Below are 24,962 nucleotides of genomic sequence, written 5' to 3' on the forward strand. Positions count from 1 at the left end.
TTGGATCAAGGCCATAGGAATTCTCGGATGTAATGGTGGACCCATTTTCCAATCCAATGTTAAGATCCTAAAATGTTGAATTAAGTGAATTCCCCCTCCACTGCAATTTGTTTTGGGAATTCTGGTTTGTTAGGCTAAACATTGAATTGAATACATTTGTGAACCATTCTTTTTGTGTTTGAAATCCTAAATGCAAAATGTCATTAAATTGGAGTCTTTGAATGACATGAGGTCTGTTATAAGCCAGTTATGCACCTGAGAACTACTTTTTGTTTGAAATTGAAATGTGTATGTCATTAAATTGGAATTCTCAATGACACGAGAACTGTTGTATGTCTGTGTATAACAGTATAAGAAAAACATGGTGGGGAAAGGTTCAGTTCTTTTCTGTTTTTTCCCCTTTATTTTCGGTGTAGTTTTTGAGTGGAAATGGTTACGTTTTGGTGGAAGTTTTGTTTATTCTTTTCTGTTCCTTTCTCAATCTGAAACTTAAGCCCAAATGTTGATAATTGTTAAGCCTAAATGTTAATGAGAGAGGTAGAACCTTCTTCACACGGCCAGTTTTACCAGCACAGTATTATCTTTTCACCTTCTCCATAGAGAAGAATGTGGCTTCTGTCAGTCTCCTTTCCAAGCACCGCTGTTTGGGATGGATAAACCTGTCGGAGCATAATTACCCAAACCTTTTAATTCAGTAAATTCTGTGGGCCCCAGATGCCATCTTGAATTTTTGCATTTTGATTGGTATATAAAGCAGTTTTGTATTTGTTTCCCCCCTGATAGGTCATAGGTCACCATCACCTTTTATGCAGCCTCTGATTTCATAATGTTCTTTTTCTACCTCTCTCATTGAAATGAACTGTGTTCTTAACAAAAAAAAAAAAAAATACAGAGGGTTATCTGGCTAAATAAATAAAAACAATTGACTGCAACTCTTGCTTGTGTCTTCTTGTCTTATTAAATTTGTGGGGCCAGCAAAGCCTCCATGTGGACTGCACCATTAACAACATGTCTGTGTGTTCTTTTACCTATTCATGTCTGTTAAGATTATTGTTGTTCAGTTGGCCTCTTGCTGCATATGATTAATAGTTGCTAGAATTTAATTATGTGAAACGTAGGCTAAATGTTGGCTGTTTCCACTGGCTTAATTAAATAGGAAGTCCCTTGACCTTCAGAAAGAGTCCCCCCTCTCTTTGACAAAGCAGATATCCTTCGACGCCTCAACCAAGCTGTCTTGATGACGTTTTCTATCACCCAATCAGCAGACACAAGACTGCTTTGACCCGCCTCCTTGAAATTTCTTCGCAAAACGCCGTTCATTTTTCACCTCCAGGCTCCAGCATGTGAGAGCAATGGTCAAGACACGCCTTCATCTCAAATCATGCGTCTCTGGTGCGCCCATGCTTGCACACAACGGAGATTGACAGGCGAAGACGCAATGCATTGTTCGTCTGTCTTTTCCCCATCCAATCCAAAAGTCACATTTCCCAAGAAGGCGGTTCCTCTGTTGAAAACTCACGCTGGTTGCACGACTTCTTCGTTGGTGCTGCCGGGTGTTGTATCGTCCTTCTGTCCTGAGTCACAACGTGAGTATCAATCTTATATCACGAGGTTAGTATGAACATGGCTGTTAAATTAAAACAACGGCCATGCTCATAAGTCAAAATTCTCATGGTATATAATATGGAGATGGCTGCTTCATAACCTTCCTCCTGCGATTGGTGTTATTTTTAAGCTAGGATAGCTAGCTGGTTAGCTAGCTAATTCATTGGTCATAGCTCGCTAACGTTACCTGTCCTCAGATGTGATACCTAGCCAGGAAGCTAGCTGACTACATTGATTGTGCATGCCCCGTTTACGTGTAAATGAATTTAATGATCATAATCATGTTTGTTTGGTTAGGTAGCTGGCATTAAGAGCATAATGACTAACCTTTATAGCAGTGGAGAGTGGCCTTTCCGCCGTCCACAGCCTCACCGATTTACATCGTCCAGCGTTACAGCGACATTACCCTGACTTAAAAAGCTATGCTTATGAACATTTCTAAGTTGCCTTGCGAGTTGTAAATATTCTTCCTCGTAATATTTCATTTTATTGTTAAATTCAATGCACGCCTTCTAGTTCACTGCGCTCTCACGGTGTCATTCATTCATTCATTCATTCATTCATCGTTTCCTCCTCCTTTCCTCCTCCTGTCTCTCAGCATGGGCAGTGTTTTGGCTGCCAGTTCCCCAAGCCCTCCAGTGCCACCTCCAGGTGGCACCCCTGGCGGGGCAGGTCTTGTGTCTGTGCCCGCGGGCTTCACCATGCCCCCTGTGTCACCGGTTTCGCCCACTGCGGCGCCCACAGACCAGGCCGCGGACGGCGAATCACCGCTGCCCAATCCTGGCGCCTTTGAGGAATGTCACCGCAAGTGCAAAGGTGAGTACAGGAGACAAAAGGTCCTCTTGAACATCCATTTTAAACAGTATGGTGACCAGGCAGACTAGTGTGTCATGTTTTTTGCCCAGTTAAATTTGCAGACCTGTGCCGCCTGTCATGCCTCTTTCTAATTATGTATTTTCAGTTCAAATCTCCTGATAGTATTATTCTTTAGTTATACAGTCTAGTGAAAGTGAGCAAATCATCTGCTTGTGCACCTTATATGATTACAGTCTTGTGTGAAATTAATGAGTGAGATATCAGTGATATCTCATTCATTATTTGGGAATGCATGAAAGTTCAATGTCACTGACACCAGTGCTGATGGTTTTCTAGTGGGCTTGTGGAATCGCTGTGCTCTGTGCTGAGAATATACACTGTTAGATCTGGTTATGATTGCAGGCCATTGTAAAAGTTGGGAGTTTATTTACTAGTGACAGTTTAGCTCACAAGCCTATTTTCTATACATTGTTTGTAAAACCTTATTCTGAATATGCGGTTGCGTTTAAAGATCGGAAATATGTGTGCTGTAATGTGTTTGTAGTATGAGGTGTATGAGGGCAAATGTTTTGTTTTTTCTCTCTTGTAGAGGTCTTTCCTATGCAGATGGAAGGAGTAAGGCTCACGGTTAACAAGGGTCTCAGCAATTATTTTCAGGTCAGTCAAGGTCATTCGCTGCATCTGAATGCCTGTTTCTCCCTCTTTTATCTCAACACTTATTCTGAGCTCCATTTACCTCCTGAATGTTGCCTGTAAAGGCCTGGACACACCAACCCGACCGGCCGACCGTTGGCAGAAAAGCAGTCGGACTATCAGTCGGGCTCTCGTCTCCCCTGGTCGGTCAAAAAAGTGCCACTGCACACACCTAAGCGACACCGACACCGATTGTACGTTCTGCGCGTGCGTGAACTCTGATACATTACCCATAACTGCAGGCTTCAGAGTCAGCCGAGCCGAGTAGATATCATGCAGGATTCGCGGAACTAATTGCAACTAGTTTTTGGACTTCTCTGATTAAGCAATAAGAAAATATAAATATAATAATATAGTGTGTATTATTTTATTGCCATTGCTTGTGTGTGAGGCCAACGAAACACTCTCTTGGGCACGGAATAAATAACTTTTTGCCCGTGAACCTAGCTAGCCTGCTAGCTAATATTAGCACAGTAAACGAAAAGTGAATGGGAAATAACCTGAAATAACACACGTTCAGAAACTTAGTTCTAGCAAAAATAGTTAGGAAGGTTTATCAAAATGAGTTTGAAACTCACATCGCTGAATGTATGGCTAATAGTTAGTTTAAACGAAGTCCTCTGCTACCTAGATGTTTCAAAGGGTAGACTCAACCAATCAGATTGGTAATTGAGGCCGACGGACACTGGCCGACTCTACATGTCAGGTCGGCCAAAACTGGCCAAAATTGACGCCGACTCCCGACGGCACGGGACACACCAAACCGATTCGAGTTCCCGACCGCTCCCGAGTCGACTACCCGACAGCCGATTATCAGGTTGGTGTGTTCAGGCCTTTAGAAGTTGTTTCAAAATGGCTCAAGGAAAATTGTTGGACAACTACCAGATACCAGAGATTTCTTTGGCCTCAGGCATGTACAAAGTTTAACAGTTCTCTAAGAGGAGTGACTAGGACACAATGGGTGCCTCTCATTTATGTTTTGTACATCCTCCCTTCCTTCCTCGGTCCTCGTCCTCACTGATCTACATAAAGAATGATGGGGCGGAAACAATGGGATGGTCTATCCAGTGTTAGTTCTAGATCAGTGGGAACGAAATGGATGGTGTTAACCCAGTTTGCTTGTTTGTCTATCTGCCTGTCTGTCTGTCTGCCCCCTTCTGTCTGGGGTCATTAGGTGAACCACACCGTCATGCTGAGCACCATGGGCGATTCCAGTTACCGTTTCGGTGCCACCTACGTGGGCACCAAACAGATGGGGCCTGCCGAGGTAACGCGCTTCTTTTAGCGTCATGTGGTCATTCATAAGCACAGCTGAGGTTAAAGACCACTGTGATTTCCCAACTGTTAGCTGCGGCTTATACGCCGATTTTGCTAAATTTCTTCAGCTATGAGGTCAATACATGTCCTGTGGCTTATACACAATGCAGCTTATACACAGAACATTACTGTATGTGACTTCTAAATTCATTTATCACCATCATTATTGGTTGATTATGATGGTGATAGGAATGCCGTGGCAGTACAGCCATGAATTACCAAACTCATTGAGCTCTCTGATCAATACAAATGCATTGGAGTTTGTCGTTCTCAATATAACTCATGACTTATTCATTTGGCCGAAGCGTTTATCCAAAGCAGCTCACATGTTAATAACTACAAGGACTAGTCTGCCCAGAGCAATTCTGGGTTAAGTGCATTGCTCAAGAGCACAACACAGTGCCAGCTGGGATTTGAATCCACAACTTTTCTGTATGCCCTGCATGCTAGCCCAGCTCCGAGGCTCTTTATACAGTGTGTAATAAGTATGGTTGTGAAAAGTGTAATCAGTGATTTTTTCCCCCCGTCCTCAGTCCTTCCCAGTAATGGTGGGTGACATGGACAACAGTGGGAGTCTAAATGCACAGGTTATCCATCAGGTCACAGAGGGAATACGCTCTAAATTGGCCTTCCAGGTATGGACTTGGTGTGTGTGTGTGTGTGTGTGTGTGTGTGTGTGTGTGTGTGTGTGTGTGTGTGTGTGTGTGTGTGTGTGTGTGTGTGTGTGTGTGTGTGTGTGTGTGTGTGTGTGTGTGTGTGTGTGTGTGTGTGTGTGTGTGTGTGTGTGTGTGTGTGTGTGTGTGTGTGAAGAGTAGCACAACACAGATGTATACCTAAAGCCAGCGGCTGGATTTGCTGTCATCTAACTCGTCTTCTTTGGCGTTGTCCAATCAGACCCAGCAGCAGAAGTTTGTGAACTGGCAGGGGGACGCAGAGGTCCGTGGCAAGGACTACACGGCTGCTGTGACGTTTGGGAACCCAGATGTGCTGGTGGGATCTGGTAAGGCCTTAGCCTGACTCCGTCTGTCTACGTACTTCTCTTTTCCCTACAGTACTCCGTCAGGAATAGTTTGATCTGCATTGGTTTACTCCGGCAAGAGCATCTCCGTCCAACCAGCCAACCGAGGGTGTTCCTGAGAGCGATTGCATTTAAGTTGCAAGCCTGTCGTTGTTGTTGTGTCCCCCATAGTTAGCATGCATCATTACCAAACGTTAGTGATTAGACTCTCTGCGAATAGTCATGGTCTCCAGGCTAGTAAGGCCTGATAATATAGCAGAAAAAGAAAATAATAATTTCCATTCATCTACAAAGAATGAATGTGCTGTCCGCGATGTTTATAGTTCCACTTTCTGTTTTGTCGCATGTACATGTTTGGCCGTATAGATTTCAGACTGCTTTAGATCTGGTGTTAAATGAGAGCCGAACTCTAAAAATGTCTCTCTTCTTTTTTTTTTACCCTTCTCTAACTGCCTTTTGTCTTGGCTTCTTCTTTCACCACCTCCTCCTTGTATCCACCACTGTATGCTTCCTCTCTGCCTCTATATCTATCTATCTATCTATCTCTCTCTCTTTCATGCATCTTTTCTTTTTTCACACTTCTCTAACTCCCTTTTGGTTTGGCTTTTTATTTCAACACCTCCATTCCCTGTATCCGTTCTCTCTCTCTCTCTCTCCCTCTCTCTCTCTCTCTCTCTCCTGTTTTTTTTTTTGTTGTTGTTGTAATTTTTGTGTAAGTTGTTGTTTGGTGTATTTGGTGGGGTTGTTTTTTTGTTGGGGGGGTTTAACATGGGCTGTTTTTATTGCTTCTTGGTGTCTTTTTGACTGGCAATTAAGGAACCTCTAAAGTCAAAGTCTCTCTCTCCTTCTCCCTCCCTCCACCGGTCTCAGGTATTGTTGTGGCGCACTACCTGCAGTCCATCACTCCATCTCTGGCTCTGGGGGGGGAGCTGGTGTACCACAAGCGGCCTGGGGAGGAGGGCACGGTCATGTCTCTCGCCGGACGATACACAGGTGGGTTTGGGTTTTTATGTTTTATGTTGATGTTTATGCTTCTTTAAAAGGGACGATGCACATTCATTAGCAAGCTCAGTGAGTGGGCACAAAAGATTTTCCCAGATTTAACATGTCAGGATAGTTTTCATCTGCAGTCCCTGGCAAGTGGACTTTTATGTGGACATCCTACTACAGCACATAAATGCATAAATAGGATAAATATATATTGTTCCTCTGTCTGTATGTCCCTGTTACTGAGAGGTCTGCAACTGAATGTGTTCACTCACTGAACCCTCTTATATGTATGAAGGTCATTGTGTCCAGCGCCTCTAGTCTGAACGACCTTGATTGGTTGACCTTGCGTTTTTTGCTCCCACCCCCAGGCGACAACTTTATTGCCACTTTGACACTGGGGGGCGCTGGAGCGCACGCTTCCTATTATCACAAGGCTAATGAACAGGTGAGTGCTCCATCGGTCAGTGTGTGTGTGTGTGTGTCCCATCGGATGGAGCAAATTAGGAAATCCCACCATCTTGTTTGTTTGAACCTTTGTTACCTTTTTGGATGTTCCCGTGTTGTTAAAATGCTGCACACTGTGTTGCTGTCTAAAAAGCACCAATTCATGAACTTCTCATTGCCAATGACCTGTAAAGAGAACGGTTTCTGCAGTTTTGAGCTAACATGAAGTTAACCGTGCTGTTTCTTTCCCTCTGTTGTAGCTCCAACTGGGCGTAGAGTTTGAGGCCAGCACCCGAATGCAAGACACCAGTGCGACCTTCGGCTATCAGCTGGACATGCCAAAAGCAAACCTGCTCTTCAAGGGTAAGCCTGAGGCCTCCGTCTTGTACAGCTGAGCTTATTTCCACACGCCTTTTGTGTCTCGCTCGTGTGGTTGAATGGTTATGCTATTTGTCAGACCCTTTTGCCAGTTTTGCTTACAGTATATGAGTACTACAATAGTTTTAAAAATAGTCTACGTTAAGCATAACAGTAATAACGACGATAACAACACAGTGTTGTCCTGGTCTCGGCGTGCAGGCTCGGTGGACAGTAACTGGGTGGTGGGGGCCACGCTGGAGAAGAAGCTGCTGCCTCTGCCGCTGTCCCTGGCCCTCGGCGCCTTCCTCAACCACCGCAAGAACAAGTTCCAGTGCGGCTTCGGCATCACCATCGGCTAGAGCCAGACACCGTGCCCACCTCAAGGACTCTCGGGCACGCGGGTGCCCATCTGACTGACTGACAAACACAGAAACAAACATACAAACAAAAGCAAACAAAACAGAAAAAAGTAGACGGGACTGACTCCACCACAACCACAACCACATTTCGACTGGTAGCAAACCTATCTCTCTATTTCTCTCTCTGTCTCTCTTTCTCTCTCTTCTCTCTCTCTCTCTCTCTCTCTCTCTCTCTCTCTGACAATGCTCATTGCCCCCTTCCCCGGAGACCCTGCCCACCGTGATGTTCATCTCCAAACTGCTGTGCAACGCTCTGTTATTGCAACATCTTTATTCCTCCCTCTACCTCTTAAAGGAACCCGGAAGACGTGACGGAGCCTCCTTTTCGCATTCTCGTTCTCGCGCATTGCTTCTGGGGACTTTACATTCAGTGAAATGAGAGTAATGTTGCCTGCACTCTGTGTCAAGCACCTGACAATGTGTCAAGCACCTGACGTTTGTCTCCAGCTGTCCCTTGTCGTGTGTGGATGAGCAAAGCTGTGATCAGAGGGTCTGGTTGAGCAGGAGCAGGGATTGGGTCAGTCAGTTCTGAGGCTAGGGATTTTTGCAGGGTGGTGCTCAATTACATAGGCAACACCTGGAAATCTCAGAGAGATACACTTACGTACGAATACACACTGGATGCTATCCGGTTACATCATTTTTAATATAACCATTTTGTTATGTTGTCTAGTTCATCAATTTTTTTTTTTTTTATTCCTGTTTTTTTTTCTTTGTATTGTTCGATCTGTAATGAGCATCAGGGCTCGGTAATGTTCTACTAGTAGTTTGTTGGGTCAGGCTGTGATAATGTACGATTTTGTTTTTTTTTCTTTTTTCAACTTTATTATTTTTACTTATTTTTTTTCTTCATCATGGCAAATATATATGACATTATACATAAATATGTATAAATATAAATATATATTACCTGTACATATCTGCTGGGGAACAAAGATAAATGCAGTTTCTTATCAAGTTTTGGAGTTGGTGTATGTTTGTGTGTGCTAGGACACTTATTGTACAATGTCTCTTTCTTCTGCCAAATCCTTGGCCAATTTCCCAGCAGCACTACATAAACCATGCTTCCCACATTTCCTGTGGTAACCGAACCAGGGGGGGTATTCCAAGTATGTGTTTTAGTGATTAACCTGGGTAACTTGGAGTAAGTGGTAAACATTTGCCTAACAAGACAATAGCATAGGGCTCTTGTTGTAGTAGGTTTACCACTTACTCGAAGTTAACTTATCCAGGTTTATCACTAAACCACGTACTTATCCCCCAGCCATAAACTTCATGGTTTTCATGGCAATGGCCTTTACAGATGAGGGAACATTTGTTGTTATATCAGTTCGCTGAGGAATTACAACATGACTCCCCTCAGGTAGAGGCCATTTAATGAGGAATGATCCCAAAGATTGAAGGGAACCCCTTGGCACAGTCACATGACTGGAAATACAACTTTTAAATGTGTACATCCACCGGCCACTGGTAGATTTTTGGTTAAATTAACCCGTATTGAATCATTACTCTGTATACCAGCATTTGGCTCGTGGCCACATATATAGCATGCCAGAACTCCTAGATAAAATCAAAGCAACAAGATGATATTCTCAACGCATGTTCCAGTTGCTTGAATTGCTCGTAATTGTTCCAATTACTCATGCTTCTCAGAGAGAATGGCTGAACTCCTAGACATCAGAGCAGCAAGATTTTTTTTTTCTTAAAGCATGTTCCAGTTGCTCCAATGATTCCCAAAAGTTCCAATTATTACTTGTGCTTCCCAGAGAACTCCTAGACGAATGCGAAGCATTTAAAAAAGATCACTCCTATTGAGAAGCAGGCGCCCAGAGGGACGCGAACCCTCTGATGAAGGCCTCGGTGCTCTTGTGGATGTTCAGGGCGGTCTGGGTCAGCTGGCCGTGGAAGGTGTGCACCACGGGGACGGTGTTGCGCTGGATCTCCAGCAGGTTCTGGTCGATCTTGCGGCGCACCTCCTGCGTGTACGCCTCGGCGTGGCTCTCGATGGCCGTCACGCGCCGGCTCATCTCGTCCTCCAGCTGGCTGGCCAGACGCTCCGCCTCCTCGGAGATCTGCTCCCACACGCCCTCGCCCGTGTCGCGGGCCTCGCTCAGCAGCGACATCCCGAAACGCACGGCCGTGTCCACGCCCTCCGTAAGCTCATTCCTTAGTGGAGGTAAGAATGCAGATGACCGCTATGAGGTACAGACTACAGAGTGCAGATCTGGAGGGTATTTAAGTACGTGGCTTAGTGACAAATCTGGGTAAGTTAACTCCGAGTAAGTGGTAAACCTCCTAACAGAAGAACCCAATGGCTTTGTTTTGTAAGGAGAATAAAGCCACACAGCTCTTCTATTAGGAGGTTACCACTTACCATGTACATGAAATACCCTGAGGTCTTGCTGAAGGTAAAGAAAAAACAAAAAAATAAACAAAAAACACAAACAATTGTACCGTCGTTACACGTTATCGGTTAGCCATGTTAAAATTCTCACCTGACTTCACTGCCCATGGCATGTTGGAAGGCTCGCTGCACCTCCACCCCAATCTCCATCAGGGAATCCCAGGGGTCGGCCTCCTCCAGCCCCCAGGCCTCTGTGGGGTCACTCCCCAGGGCCACAGGCTCCATTAAGGCATGGCTTGCCACTGGGCAGAAATCAGTGTTAGATGGATAGATACACACACACACACACACACACAAACAGACACAATGACTCATAGGATGGCAATGATTTTGGTTGTTGTTTCTAAGATAGAGCGATAAAATAATGGGAGCGAGAGGACACAAGGGCATCGGAGTATCGGAGGTGTGCTTTCTTTTACTGCAGTCGCAGTGAACCAAATCGCAGTGTGTTTATCTAATCCATAATCATATATGGTCATCGTGGCACAGTCCATGTGCCAGCAGTATGCCACAGTCAAAGTTTATGCCATGAAAAAACTTGCTGTCAGTTCATTTTCAATATTGTTCCACAACTCTCACACTAATACAGCTGCTGACAAAAGTCTTGTCACCACTTGAGAAATGTTGTTTTTTAAGCAAAATACACACAGTTTTGGAGTTTTGTGAGAAAACAAAGCGGGACCATTTCTATAGCTCAACACAACTGAAACAATTGGTTTTCCCAAATAAAACACAAAATATCACCAAAATGCTGCGGGGAGTGAACTCTGTCAAATTGACACGGTCAAAAGTCTTGTCATCCTTCACAAAAAGTGTATTTTACACTGATAAAAGCACACTTTTCATTGTTAAAATCCAGTGCTAAAGTAGTCAGACGTCAGCTAGCATTCCTGAGAAATATCAGTCCAATTCTAAAGGACAGACTCCATTTCAATAACGTTCAGTTTAATGGAGGGCATGATGTTTTCCAAATATTTAAATACATAAATTCCTCCTTCACATTTTACTGATTTAAATGGAAAAAGTCAGGAAATAGCCCTCGCTATGGCCTGGCCAAGGCCATCACCTGGCTATGGCCATGCTTCATTTTAAACATCATGGATCTTTCAGGGTATTATTCTTTGTCCTCCTCTCTCTTTCTCTCTCTCTCTCTCTATATATATATATATATACAGTATATACACTATATACAGTATATATATATATATATATATATATCAATATTAATACTAATATATTATTGTATAGTATTGCAATCTAGATCACAAATGGAAGCAAACAAAGTGATATTGCATCTCAGGCAGAAAACAGATGTAAATACATTGACAAAACGGTGCAGGGTGATAGACAAGGTGTCCACTCCACTTACCACTGACCAATGCCAGCACGACCGCTGACAACACTTTCATCACAGCTTTTCAGTCCTTTGGAGAGATAAGAAAGTGTGGCATGTTCAAAACAGGACCTCTTTTCTTCTGGGTCCCCAAATGGCAAAATCAATGCTCAGTAGAAAGGCTCAGCTCTGTGAGTGACTGTTAACCTGTCTGAGTGAGCACGTAGTTGCAATCGCATGATTTCTTGAGGCGTTGTTGTGTAACACATACAGCGATTCTGCACGACGGTACAGCGAAGAAAGTCCACTGGCATAAACAGAGATAGCACTTTGTTTGGGGCCTTCCATTTGTAAGGCACTCAACAAAGTCAGTGGTGTGTGTGTCTGTGTGTGTGCGTATGCATGGATGTGTATTGGTCTTTGTGGGAATTTAAGGACGGGATTACAGATGATAAAAGGGGAAACAGAGCCTAGCAAGAAGATGCCGTAACAGACAACACCTTGGCCTTATCTTACTGGCTGTGCTGCTGACTGGCTGGTTAAAGTCCCAGTCAAAGTCTTATCTCGCCTGGATGGGTGTAAATGTCTAGGTGGACTATCTATCTGATAATTTCTCATTGGGGTTCATATCAATACAGATAACAGAACTGTACAGAGCCAACAGGGGGAAGAAATCACAGCTTAGGCATACTTTTCATCAAGTATATTGAATTGAATTGTTTGAATGAAACTAGAATTGTATTTCCAAGGAATTACCAGTGCATGAAAATGTATAGTTAAAACAGATCATGGTTGCTAGGGTGTTGCTAGGGTAGACATGGTGGTTGCATAGTTTAATGAAAGTTGATAGTGTGAAGGTAGACAGTTTAAAATATGAATATGGATAGCTCTGCTCACCCGAGACTCCTAAGGAGTGATGTGAACCACGCGTTGTAAAATGGTCAGACTTGACTCGACCATCAATGTCTCCAGTTAACCATAGCTTCCATTCTCTCATCTTTTGCATGTTTACCAGAACTAATAGTCATCAGTTACATAATGTAAAACATCCCGTATGTTCTGAATATATACCCTGCTCCAAGTGTACCGTTTTATATACTAATCATAGAGGAACAGTATGACAGTACATAAGAGTAACTGGTTTATTGCTCCTAGTGTAGTTAGCAGTCAACTTTCGACATGACCCCATTCATTTACTCAGGAATGCACAATGAAAGTAAAAACAAACAAAACAAATTGCTGCCAGTAGGTCAGATCATTTACATCTAGTTAAGGCAGTTGTGGGAACATGCATTCCTATGCTATTACATGAGATGTATAAGGGCAGCGTGACACTTTAATATGATTGAAATTAAACAATTAATTCACAATTAATTAATAATGCAATTAATGCAATTAATTCCCTTTTGTCAGTGACTCCCAAAACGCAGCAAGTTGGGTCTGCACGTTTACTCCGAGCGACTCGACGAACGACTCGGTTTCGTTGCGTATCGCCACCGCACTCTGCGTGAGCTGGTCGTGGATGTTCTGGACGGCATCGGCTGGGTTCGTCTGGACCGCCTGAAGAGTCTCATCCACCTTTTTCATCACCTGGCTCTCCACCTGGGACCGGAAGTACTCGGCATCCTGCTCCACTTGACGACTCAGCTCATGGAACATGGACCCTGCCTTGGTTCCCACGTCTTGAATATATTGACTGATGATATCCACATTCCCCGAGACCCTGTCGCTAAATAGAAAGAGATTGAAAAATAGGCATGTTTAAAATGGAGCAAAAAACTTTGATAGGCTAAGTCTTTAATTTTACCTATCTATCTATCTATCTATCTTGGTGTTTTTTTGGCTTTATAAGACAGGACAGTGAAGAGACTGACAGGAAGTGGGTGGGATCAGGTACCTGTGAGCTGGCTCAAACCCAGGTCCCACCCAAGGGAGGGTGTATAGAAGACCAAATGATAGGCACTGGGAGCTGAGTGTGGTTGCCCTTCTGGTGCTTTAGCCAGTTGCGCCACAGCGCCCCCTTCAAAGCCAATCGTGTCAATTATTCCAGATGATCTATGTAGTGCTTTTAAATACTTCAATAACATTTGATAAATGTACCTTAGTGTGTAGATTTTAATAAAATAAGGCCCATTAGGCCCATTCTATTGCAAATGGTATATCAATATCTACTCCTTACTCCTCTTGATGATAATCCTCTTTTTATTTTTTGAAGTAGGCCCAGATATGTAGAGGAGATTGACCCGCTTGGGAAATGGACAATGATCCATAACATATTATTTACTGTTTAGATCCTGTGCTACCTTCCGTGCCTCTAAAGTACTGTGTTGATTGGCTGGCTGGGATTATTTGGCTCTGGCCAAACCACCCTGTTTTTTGTTTTTATAACATATAGTACATCTGGGAGACTTTGTGGAGGAATTTGATGAATTTGACTATTAGTATTGTGCACGGTACCTTTAATACATGTTGTTAGATTATGTCCGTCTATTTGGGTTTTTAGTTATAATGTGTATTTACAAACAATGTAGGCCTATGGATTATCTAGGAACACATTGTATGAGTAGCCTATCAAAACTATTTTTTGTAGGAATATGAACACTTCTAAAATGAGAATGGAATGTGTGGTGTGCATGGTCTCACCTGATATCCTTGCCCAGCGCAGTCTGTCTGATTCGAGTCAGGAGGTCACCAGGCTGACGCTCCTCACCACCGTCCACCCATTCCCAGTCCCTGCCATTCCACACATAAGCACCTCGGCAAACATCTGTAAGAAAATAAATACCTAAATGAATGCCGGAATGGGGATTGTAGATTTGTAGAATCGGCAAAACAGTCATTTCAGGAAGAACAGTATTGTTCTGACACATCAGGTTCTCTGTGAACTAACCGGAATAGACAGAATTGTTTGGATGCAAAACTGAACAGCAATAGCATGCTAGGTTTGATTTTGTATATGACTACATCATAGAATATAGTTCTATACAGTCTATGGACTACATTGATGAAATCTCCTGTCTTAAAAGGCATTAGGCTACTTCACAGAAAATTTAATTAATTAAAGGTAGGGTTGGAGATCCTGGAAAACGATTCCAGCAAATCGTTTTCCAGGATCTCCAACCCTACCTTTAAGCAAGAATATAGGTTAAATGTACAAATACTGTATCTTAGCTGTAGTTGTATAGTATACAGTAACTGGAAAAATATTAACAAGTAAATAAAAAGACTTACCACCTATTAGCATCAGAGAGAGAAATACCAACGTGGCCCTCATGGTAGATCACAGATTGAGAGACAGAGATGTGTTTAAATGAACACGACACAAATGGTAAAATGCGATTTTATGACAATGCAGGTTAGAGGTTCCTTCCCTATATGGTGTAACTGAGTGCCTCTGGAGGACGTGGGAGTTGATTGCAATGTGTGATGGCGGTTTGTAGGTACCAATTTAAGTCACACCCTCTCTTTGCAAACTCCCAAGTTCCTCTCCTGTAGGCTACCGCTGGATTTTTTAGATCAAAATGTTGTCAGTTAAACTAACTCCATTTTTGGTCCAAAACAAGTCACAAAGGAGGACCCTGCGGTTAACTGTATGGTGTGCACATAATAAATAGCTAAATAATTTTTATGTTGCAATCAACACGTAAACTTAGGTCTCTGAGATTATTGAAATCATGTCCCTCTGAATTATCTAAAGACCTGTATGCTATGACTTCATTTGCAGCCTTCATTCTATCCATACACATTTACATTTACAAACCCAGCTCTACAGAGAACATCTCCTCTCATAGCACTACTACAGACAATTGCACTCATTGATGCACTTATTACACTCATTGATGCACTTATTGTGGTTTTTAATTTGTTAGAATTGCTCTTAAAAGCCTAAATGTTTTTACCATGTTGTAAGTCACTTTGGTTAAAAAGCGTCAGACAAATGTATTGTAATGTAATGTAATGTAACATATTCATTTAACAGATGCATTTATCCAGAGCAACTTATATGCCTATGTCAATTATTACAAGGGCCATTGTCTCTGAAGCATTTTTTTTATTTTATTATTTTATTATTTTGTTTAAGTATAACTAAAAGATTCAACAAGGAAAGCTTCATGATTTCAGCACTTTTGTGAAAGCTTCATGATCTTGAGCTATTGTGAGCATCATCAAATCTCATCTGAATATTATTGCCTCTATATGACATGTTGGCATCCAACACAAAACATTCTCCTCCAAATTAGGAACGAGTGATAATTTGCTGTTAAAGTTCATGTTTTCTCAGGGGTTAAGTACCTTACTCAGGGGCACAGCAGTGGAAGCTGGAAATTGAACTGTAGGCCTATTGTGTCATTTATTTACGGATATTGATTTCAATATCTCCAGGATCCGAAAAACACACCATGACTTATTCAGCGGGAGTTGAAGCAGAGACGTAAGAATCAACTTCCTTTTTGATTACACTCTCACACACACACTGGGCTACTGTACTTTCTCTCTCACACACACAACTATACACGCACACACACACGCGCACACACACACACTATTATACTGTCTCTCACACACTGCTGTACTCGTATTTCTAGTTTAGACACCTGCCAATTTGCGTTTGGCTGCGGCTAAATCTAACCACCTAACCCTGGTGGCCAAACACCATTATGATAGCTTGTTCTGTAAAGGTTCTGCTGAGAAAGGGATGGTTTTAAAATGACATTGCATCACATTATCATCTCCTTGAAATAAACGAAAGAGAACAATGCAATTTTATTTTATTTTGTATATGGCAATTAAATAAGTCTAAAAGATTCAACAAAGCTTCATAATTCAGTACATGTGAGCTACTGTGAGCTGCCTGTGACACATCATCCAATCTCATCTGAATATTATTCCCTTGTGGCATCCGATACAAAACATGTTCTCCTCCAAATCAGGAATGAGTGATCATTGCTGTTCATTTTAAAACAGAGGCCACAGTTAAACCTTTCGAACTTAGTCTCTGATTGACAGGGCAGCCAAGAGGACGGTGAGTAGGTTCAGGAAATGCCCTCAGAACAGACTCAAACCTGATTTTGGGTGTCCGTATGCACAGGGCCCATTATAGTTGTAGTGTTAGCCTACATGATGAAACAGATAGATAGATAGATAGATAGATAGATAGATAGATACTTTATTGATCCCCAAGGGGATATTCAAAATGAATGAACACCACACAAATGATAAAATACAGGTTGTCTCCTCTTCTGCTTTAACCATTCTACAAACAGTCAACAGGATTTAGGTGATTACAGTCAATAAGATTTAGGTCAAAAGTAGAGAAAGACAGAGAAAGCAAAATGTTGTGAGAGAGACCAGACAATTTATCTTTGGCTGCAACATGTACACCATGGCATTGATAATCAATATAATATCTAAAAATCAGTATTTATTTTCTCACAGATAGGCCTATGCTGTAGTTAGTCTATGTATTTCAGGAGATGTCTGATGTCAACTTTCAGTGGGTTGGAAAAAAGAGGTCTTCTAATTCGCTTTCGTCAGAGACTCCCAGAACTTAGCGAGCTCAGTCTGCATGGACTGCCCAACCGACTCGATGAATGACTCGGTCTTCTTGCGTATTGTCTCACCGGTCTGCATGAGCGGCCCTTGGAAGTCTTGGATAACCACTATCGTTTTCTTCTGGACGTCCTGAAAAGTGTCGTTCAATTGTTTCTGCGCGTCCATAGCGTAGGCTTCAGCTTGGGGTCTTATTTCTTGGACCTTCTTCTCTACATGCCTCCCCACCTGGGACACTAAGCGGCTGCCCTCACGTTCGACTTTAGGACCAAGGTCTTGAAACATAGAGCCTGCCTTTTCCCCAAGTTTAGTGAAATATTGATCCATGGCAAATGCACTGTCCCACAACTTGTCACTGCATAGAAGAACATAGGAAATTATTTTAAGGTGTAGCAAGAATCACACCTCTATGAAGTGTTATAATTGTTTCATTTACAATTTGTTTTATCTTATTATTTAAACTTGTAATATTACTGACCTGGTTATATACAGTATGTATAATTTAATCAATGCACACACACACACACACACACACACACACACACACACACACACACACACACACACACACACACACACACACACACACACACACACACACACACACACACACACACACACAGTGCAGTGAAAAAGCCCCCTTCATATTTGTCACACTTAAATGTTTCAAATCATCCAACTAATTTTAATATAACTGACAAAGACAACACGAGTAAACATAAAATGCAGCTTTTAAATTACAATTTCAATTGTTAATATATATTCAAAACCTTTATCACCCATGTGAAAAAGCAATTGCTCCCCCTAAACCTAATTACTGGTTGAGTCACCCTTGACGGCAACAACAGTAATCAAATGCTTCAAAAGTTGCTTACATTGCTGCAGAGGGATTTTGGCCCTCTCTTCTTTGCAGAAGATTTGTTTCAGTCATTTAGGAAAGTTTTTGAGCACGAATTGCCTGTTTAAGCTCATGCCACCACAGCATGTCAATCTGTCAGAACCCCCTTACCTGTGTCTAAGACAAGCCAGGCCCCCTACCCAAACTCCTACCCGCATACACACTCACAACATTGTTTTATTCAACTATTGGGGTCCGGGGATGAATGACCAATGCCTAGTCTAGTCCGACCCGAAGGTTGCTTACGCAAGTTTAGAGTTTGAGGTAATAAATAGATGCATGAATTTAAATGTGGCACAAAAATATGTTTTAATTTGGATTATACAGCGTTTATCCAACTGGGTGTGTTATTGGGATTGTATACAGTACATTTAATGTGCGCAAATATAATTTTGGTAATCTCTGCAGCCTCTGGTGGCTCCTATTGGGGTCCCCGGACCCCAGGTTGGGAACCACTGGTTTCCTGCTTTGCGTTGTGCCTAACAACGCCCCTTAGCTGTTCGATTATACAGTATAACCCACGGCCTCTCGGGGCTTATTGCTAAAATAAATTTGACTTGTTTCGAAGTCGCAATACATCATTCTTTCATAAAATCATGCAACAAAGGCTACTCTATCTTGTCTGTGGACATCATTATTTGCTGGATGAACAAATAGCAAAAGTGCTTTAGTGCTGCTTTAAGAGACAGAAGAACAAACCCTTTGATCAATGCGCCCATATAGCAAAATAACCCTGAATGTGGACTGGGCATACCTTCAAATGTTTTTAAGTTTTTCGCCACTGATCGCCAAGATAGGGCCCTAAGTATTTTAGGTGAATCAGTGTCACAGCCTTTAGGTTACTAATCACAACAATCACAATCTACTTCTCATATTAATTCATGTTGCTGAGATATGGCCTGCTTAGGGTTGAGTGCTATAATTCACATGATGTCTGGATAATATTACTGATAAATATTGTCATAAGGACACATAGAGTGAAATTGAAACCTAGCAGGTTTCTTGTAGACACTAGCACAATCAGTTTGCAATGAACCTTACCTGATTGTCTTGCCCAATGGAGTCTGTTCAATCAGATCCCTGAAGGCATTTGATGGATAATCATACTCAACATCGGGTGGTCCACCTAGCCAGTCTTCCTCTAAATATCTACTTTGACAAATGTCTTCAGCAAAAAAAAATGATAATAATAATAACTTGATTATCATCATGAGGGGCAGGTGTGGATTTTTGAAATATAGTGTGGGTTACGATGTCAATAATGTTGAATTTGGAATAGCATGTTGAGCCGAATAAAAAATAGTATGTGTGCTGAATGCAAAACTAACCGGAATTAGGTCAGGTTTTTTGTGGGTGTGCATATTGTGTTTTGTAAAGAACAAATAAAATGTCCTAAAAACTCATTTGTATTTATTTCTTTCAGGTTGGGTAGAATGAGAATGTATAATTCAGAAATGTAGCCTAATAATGTGTGAAAGGTTAATTTCCAATAGCTTCGAAACCTATAGTATCATCACACAGGTTTGATTCCCCAATTCTAAAGATCAATGAAATCTTTAGCAAACCACTGTGTTCTATAGAAGAAAGGAACCAATATGTTCACAAACATTCTTCAATGTCCATAGAGTAACTTTCTTACCTAGGAGAAGGGTTACGCCCAGGTAAGCCAAGAGTTTCATGCTTGCAATCACTGTAAAAAGGATAGATATTAAAGTAATCAGGACAAAACAAAATACTTTCTGTGCAAAATGAATAATAAAAAAAAATGCACTGATGCACTTACCAGTATTAGTGCAAGATGAGCTTATGAGTGGAATGAAATGGGGGAGGTTCTCTTTTGGAGCTTATGCAAGAGGAAGGTCAAATGGTCAAATGCAATGGTCACGCAGGTCAAATGTCCACTTCAGTGCAAGACTTTGAGGATTTTGTTAACTGTGTGTTGTCATGATCAAGTTAATGGTTAAATACTCAGTGATATTGATCTGATGAGACACTTTTTTTCTATCACTGAGACCTGATGAACCAGAACAGGTATAGATTACTCAAGAACTAAAACACTATTCGGGTCCAAAGCATTTGTGCAGTTTGTAAGCTTGAATGTGTAAGTTGTTTTTTTAATTAAAGCATCTGATAAATTAATACATGTAAATGTAGCTTCTGCTGCTAGTCACAATATACTGATTAGGATGTTATACTAATCATCACAATTTCAATACAAAACGAATGAAAAACGAATCTAGCAGTTGTTGGCACAAAGGTCTTGCTACTGTGTTTGTTATCCAGCTCTTATTTAAAATATTGATATTTCTGTCAATCATTTGTCTTTTCCCTGATATGAAGTAATCAACATTACACTCTCTCCAGAATTAGAGGATTATGAGCCTGTCTTTCTTTTATGCACAATTTCCAACTTTAAAAACACAGGTGTGATATGTGTTTGTGTAATAATGAAGGAAGGTGTGGCCTAAAGTGATTAACACTTAAGGTATGTAAGATTATTAAGGGACTTCATTAACGCTGCTAAAATGGGCCAAAGGAGATGTAACTGATAGACCTATTGGGAAGTCAAAAATGGTAGAATGTCTTTTAGACTGATGCACCACTCGTGAAATAGTGGTCGTAAACTTTAAAGTTGTGAGGTGTAGTCACCTCATAATTCAGCCTTTTTTTGGCGAATAATCAAAAGGGTTGCAAAAAATAGTTAAGAGTTGGGTCAAGAAATACCTGAAGACAGATTTTTTACAGAGGATTTTATCCGCAACTCTCGATGGACCTGAAGGATTGGCCCATGGGTAGATGAATAATGATGAAGATGGAGGATGGGCTCTGGTAGGGGTGCTATGATGAAGGCTTTCAGGCTGAAGATTGAAGACTATAAATCAACTCTCTACCTGTTTCTGCAAGATTTCCTTGAGCAGTGGTCAAGAAGGTGATGATTTTTTCAGGACAGTGCTTCAGGCATCCAAGCACTCCACTACTTGGTCAGCCAACAAATGTCTTAAAGATGACAGAATAATTACTCTCCCTCATCTGCCTCCAATCAGCCTGAATTGGCATGAAAAAGGTATCTTATGATATAATAATAATAATTGTGAAAAAGAAGACTTCTCCTTTTCCCCTTCTGATAACTTTTGACTGCCTGCCTAGTGCTACACAGACTTTTCATCACACAAATGCACTTAAATGTTTATTGCTATGTGTGTGTATGTGTTTGTATGTAGTCTGTAGAAGCTTTTGATTTTAACAGTGGTGTTAATGGTACAGCCCCCTTCCCCCACACACACGTCCTATAGTGGTTCAGTCCAATCACTAATTGGTTAATGGCCTAGCCTATTTAAGGTAGGGCTCTTTCACACAGGGTGAGACACATGAGAGAGACACATATGGGAGACAACAGGGAAGCCACATGGGAAGCCACATGGGAAGCCACATGGGAAGCCACATGGGAAGAGCTGGAGGTCCAGGATTAAAGGGAAGTCGTTGTTATTTGAAAAGTAAAAAGTAACCCTTGCTTGCTGTGAGGCAAAGGGGAAAGTTTGGTCCATAGTTTTGCGAAGTCGCCTTGTGTGGATCTGTTGCCTAGTTTTGTTGCCTAGTCTGTTGCCTAGTTTTGTTGCCTAGTTTGTTGCCTGGAAAAGTGTTGCCAATTGAAGATCCCTGTGTCATGCCTGAACTCCGACCGTGATTCCCTGATCTGTCCGTCGGTGAAATAAATAATATTTTTGTACGGAACTGCTGTCTCCTGCCATCTCCTTCCTCAACCCCAACAAACCTAGTGATGCACCTCCAACGTGGGGTGACCGCCTCGGTCCCTCACAATAATATAATATAATATCAACTTTATTCAAGACACAAAGGTCCATAGAGACAACACAGTGCAAATATAAATAAAAATATAACAATACAAAACATTTAAGAATAAAGCATAAGATGCATCATTTAGGCCTATACAACCTATGGACAACAGGTCCAGTGTTTCCAAAAGCAAGATGTGTACCTTGTGTCACTCTTATACTCTCACTCTAGATTGTCTTATATTATAATAATGCATGCTAATATTACCTGTATATTCCCCTGAGAAAGACAAAACTCACTTTTCCTTTGCTAAATATTTGTACAGTTTGCCTATAATTGTGCATGCAGTATGTAATGATAACTTATAGGGTACACTGCCGGTAAGGATTCGCAAGGGTAGACGCCTGACGCCCCCAGCAGGGTAGTCTGGCAACTCTCTGTTTGACTTGGGAGCTGGGCTCAGGCAGAGACCACCGAACCAATCATATCGCGACCAGAAGTTGCGATCGTTAAGCATCCTGCTACTTGAAAACAAGAAGATTATTCATTTAGCGCTATCCTATTGCGTGGAGAGGGAATTTTGGTAACACTTTACAGTAAGGGTACATGAATCATCATGAATTCATACATGAATTCATTCATGAGTTATGCATTAATTCATGCCTTAAAGGGATAATCCGGAGTGAAATGCACTTTAGATCAATTTTTCGGACTATTGGGAGTACATACGTTGAGTTGACACCAAACTCATGTCATTCGGATGTATTTTGAGAAAGTTCGCGCTCACCGTTTTTAGCCAAAACTCGTTAGCCTGGAAGTGACCGGGGCGTGTCCTTTCGCCGCTACAAAACGCTATTTTTATACCTCTTCTACTGTTCCAAACAACACTACACTTACGTGGTAGTGAGTAGAGGTTCCCTAAAGCCAAACCGAAGTATCCGCACGTCTTTATGTGGTCGGATAGAGAGTCCAGAATGAATTTAATCGAGTCCGTACCTTTCCGGAAATGTTAGTAAAGTGTTGTGAAAACGTTGCTAGCTGCAACAGCGACATTTCCGGAAAGGTACTGACTCCATTAAATTCATTCTGGACTCTCTATCCGACCACATAAAGACGTGGGGATACTTCGGTTTGGCTTTAGGGACCCTCTACTCACTACCACGTAAGTGTAGTGTTGTTTGGAACAGTAGAAGAGGTATAAAAATAGCGTTTTGTACCGGCGAAATGACATGCCCGAGTCACCTCCAGGCTAACGAGTTTTGGCTAAAAACGGTGAGCTCGAACTTTCTCAAAATACATCCGAATGACATGATTTTGGTGTCAACTCAACGTATGTACTCCCAATAGTCCGAAAAATTGATCTAAAGTGCATTTCACTCCGGATTATCCCTTTAATATCTCATGAATAATCAGGAATTGACATGAGTTCACCATATGTCATTCATGACCTCATGAATGAACAACGCATCAACTAAAGCATTTAGTATGGTGGCTACATCATTATGAATTATGGTTTATTAAGCATGATCATGATGATTTATTTTTCTGTACATAATTTATCATGAATTCATGCATGTAAGCCTTCTTGAAATATTAGGGGATTAACTAAGTATTAGTTACTCATGAGTTCATCATGTTTGTGGCCCCTCAACTAAAGTGGTGAATAATGACGTATGTTTAGAGAAAGAGTTTAAGAAAGTGTGTTTAGAGAGTTCGTACAAATCAAGCCCAACAGTCATAATAACTAATGCTTAGTTAATCTCCTAATAATTCAGGAAGGCTTTCATGCATGAATTCATTATGATTCATGTACAGAAAAATAAATCATCATGATCATGCTTAATAAACCATAATTCATAATGATGTAGCCACCATACTTAATGCTTTAGTTGATGCATTGTTCATGCATGAGGTCATAAATGACATATGGTGAACTCATGTCAATTCCTGATGATTCATGAAATATTTAAGCATTATCGCACAAGTGGGAGTGGTGTTGTTGGCCAATATCGCCACGGCTGTGGTTCGCCGCAGGCACGAAGCCGAACGCTGAGTGCCGTAGGTAACTACAGCCGTGGCGATATTGGCCAACAACACCACGACCACGAGTGCGATAATGCTTTTATACAACAGTTCCATTGCCAACAAAAAAAGATACCGAGTGCATTTTTAAGAAGGATCATTATTATTTGCCATCGTTTTATTTAGCCCAGTTCCTCCGCTATGCGAAGTAGGCCTAGCTCAGAACGCTTGTGGTTGCTATGCAACTGCTAAGTCAAAGAACATGGAATCAAATCAAAGCGAAGAATCAACCGTCGCGGAGTGATTATTAGCTGTGAAGAGTCACCAGTGGTGATATCGGTTAATATCACCACTGATAGAACGCGTCTCGTCCAATCAGATATTGCTAAATCGTTCGACCGGACCTAACTGTCGTATAATAAGCCATTAAGTAATGCATAAATCATGAATGAATTAATGTATGAATTCATGATGATTCATGTACCCTTACCGGAAAGTGTTACCGGAATTTTAAAGACAACTGTTTATCCCACCCATCCGATTGAGCCCTGCCTACGGTGAGTTCCCAGACCCTACATCTTGATGTGGGTTTGGCTGGTCAGGCTAGGCCATAGTCATCATCACAGTAGAAAAACTGCAACAACATGGAAAATAATTGTAGTCCCTATTTTCAAGTACACTTTACAATAAAATGGAGAGTAAAAATCGGGGAAGATGTTTCTTAATTTCTTTGTTTTGTCAACAAACATTCTAAATAGCAAGTCATCTTGAAGTAACAGCAAGTAACATCTTACACCTCTGAAATGTTTTACCAGTTACTGTATAGTGCAGAGGACAGCACAACAGTGTTTGTGTCTGATTTGATGTGAGCTGATCAATTCATTCAATAGAAGCTTGTTATGACAGGCAATGGATAGTTCATCTAGAGATTCATTTAATCTCTATTTACAGTATTCATATCAGCAAGCATGAGAAGACAAAAGTAGGGTATGATATAAATATTGTTTATTAAATTTAGTTCATATTATCAAACAACAATATGAAAAATAAATACTCTCAGTGAGTGCCATGTATCACTAACGGATAATGCAAATAAATATTTTCCAGACATGTCTATAACACATATTATGCCTTGAATTCTCGTCATCCAAATCACTGACCTCCATTTTATTCCATTCCATTACAAGTTTGAGTGGACGAGCAACGAAGACATCTGAAAGGTTTAGTTGGTCCAATTTGAGCCAGTTAATCTCTTTTAGAATAAATTAATTGTCCACTGACCATGGTCAGATTTGTTT

At 41.4% G+C, this 24,962-nt stretch overlaps 1 protein-coding gene across 1 annotated transcript; it reads left to right on the forward strand.

The window, feature by feature from the left end:
* The first annotated feature begins 1,529 nt into the window (after positions 1-1,529).
* tomm40l (translocase of outer mitochondrial membrane 40 homolog, like) lies at positions 1,530-8,619 on the forward strand. Its single transcript, XM_062528669.1, has 10 exons — positions 1,530-1,586; positions 2,204-2,421; positions 3,011-3,078; positions 4,289-4,381; positions 4,965-5,066; positions 5,326-5,431; positions 6,320-6,442; positions 6,808-6,884; positions 7,144-7,246; positions 7,463-8,619. The coding sequence occupies exons 2-10, from the start codon at positions 2,205-2,207 to the stop codon at positions 7,600-7,602; spliced, it is 1,029 nt and encodes a 342-aa protein (XP_062384653.1). The 5' UTR covers positions 1,530-1,586; position 2,204; the 3' UTR covers positions 7,603-8,619.
* The last annotated feature ends 16,343 nt before the right edge of the window (positions 8,620-24,962 follow it).

This window comes from Sardina pilchardus, chromosome 24 (assembly GCF_963854185.1).
Source record: "Sardina pilchardus chromosome 24, fSarPil1.1, whole genome shotgun sequence".
Classification (NCBI taxonomy): Eukaryota; Metazoa; Chordata; class Actinopteri; order Clupeiformes; family Clupeidae; genus Sardina; species Sardina pilchardus.

Excerpts from the sequence above, each read along its gene's own strand:
- tomm40l (XM_062528669.1), top strand. The coding sequence starts at position 2,205 with ATGGGCAGTGTTTTGGCTGCCAGTTCCCCAAGCCCTCCAGTGCCACCT. Across the intron at positions 3,079-4,288 it reads GTCTCAGCAATTATTTTCAG|GTGAACCACACCGTCATGCT; the intron begins GTCAGTCAAGGT and ends TGGGGTCATTAG. Across the intron at positions 6,443-6,807 it reads TCTCGCCGGACGATACACAG|GCGACAACTTTATTGCCACT; the intron begins GTGGGTTTGGGT and ends TCCCACCCCCAG.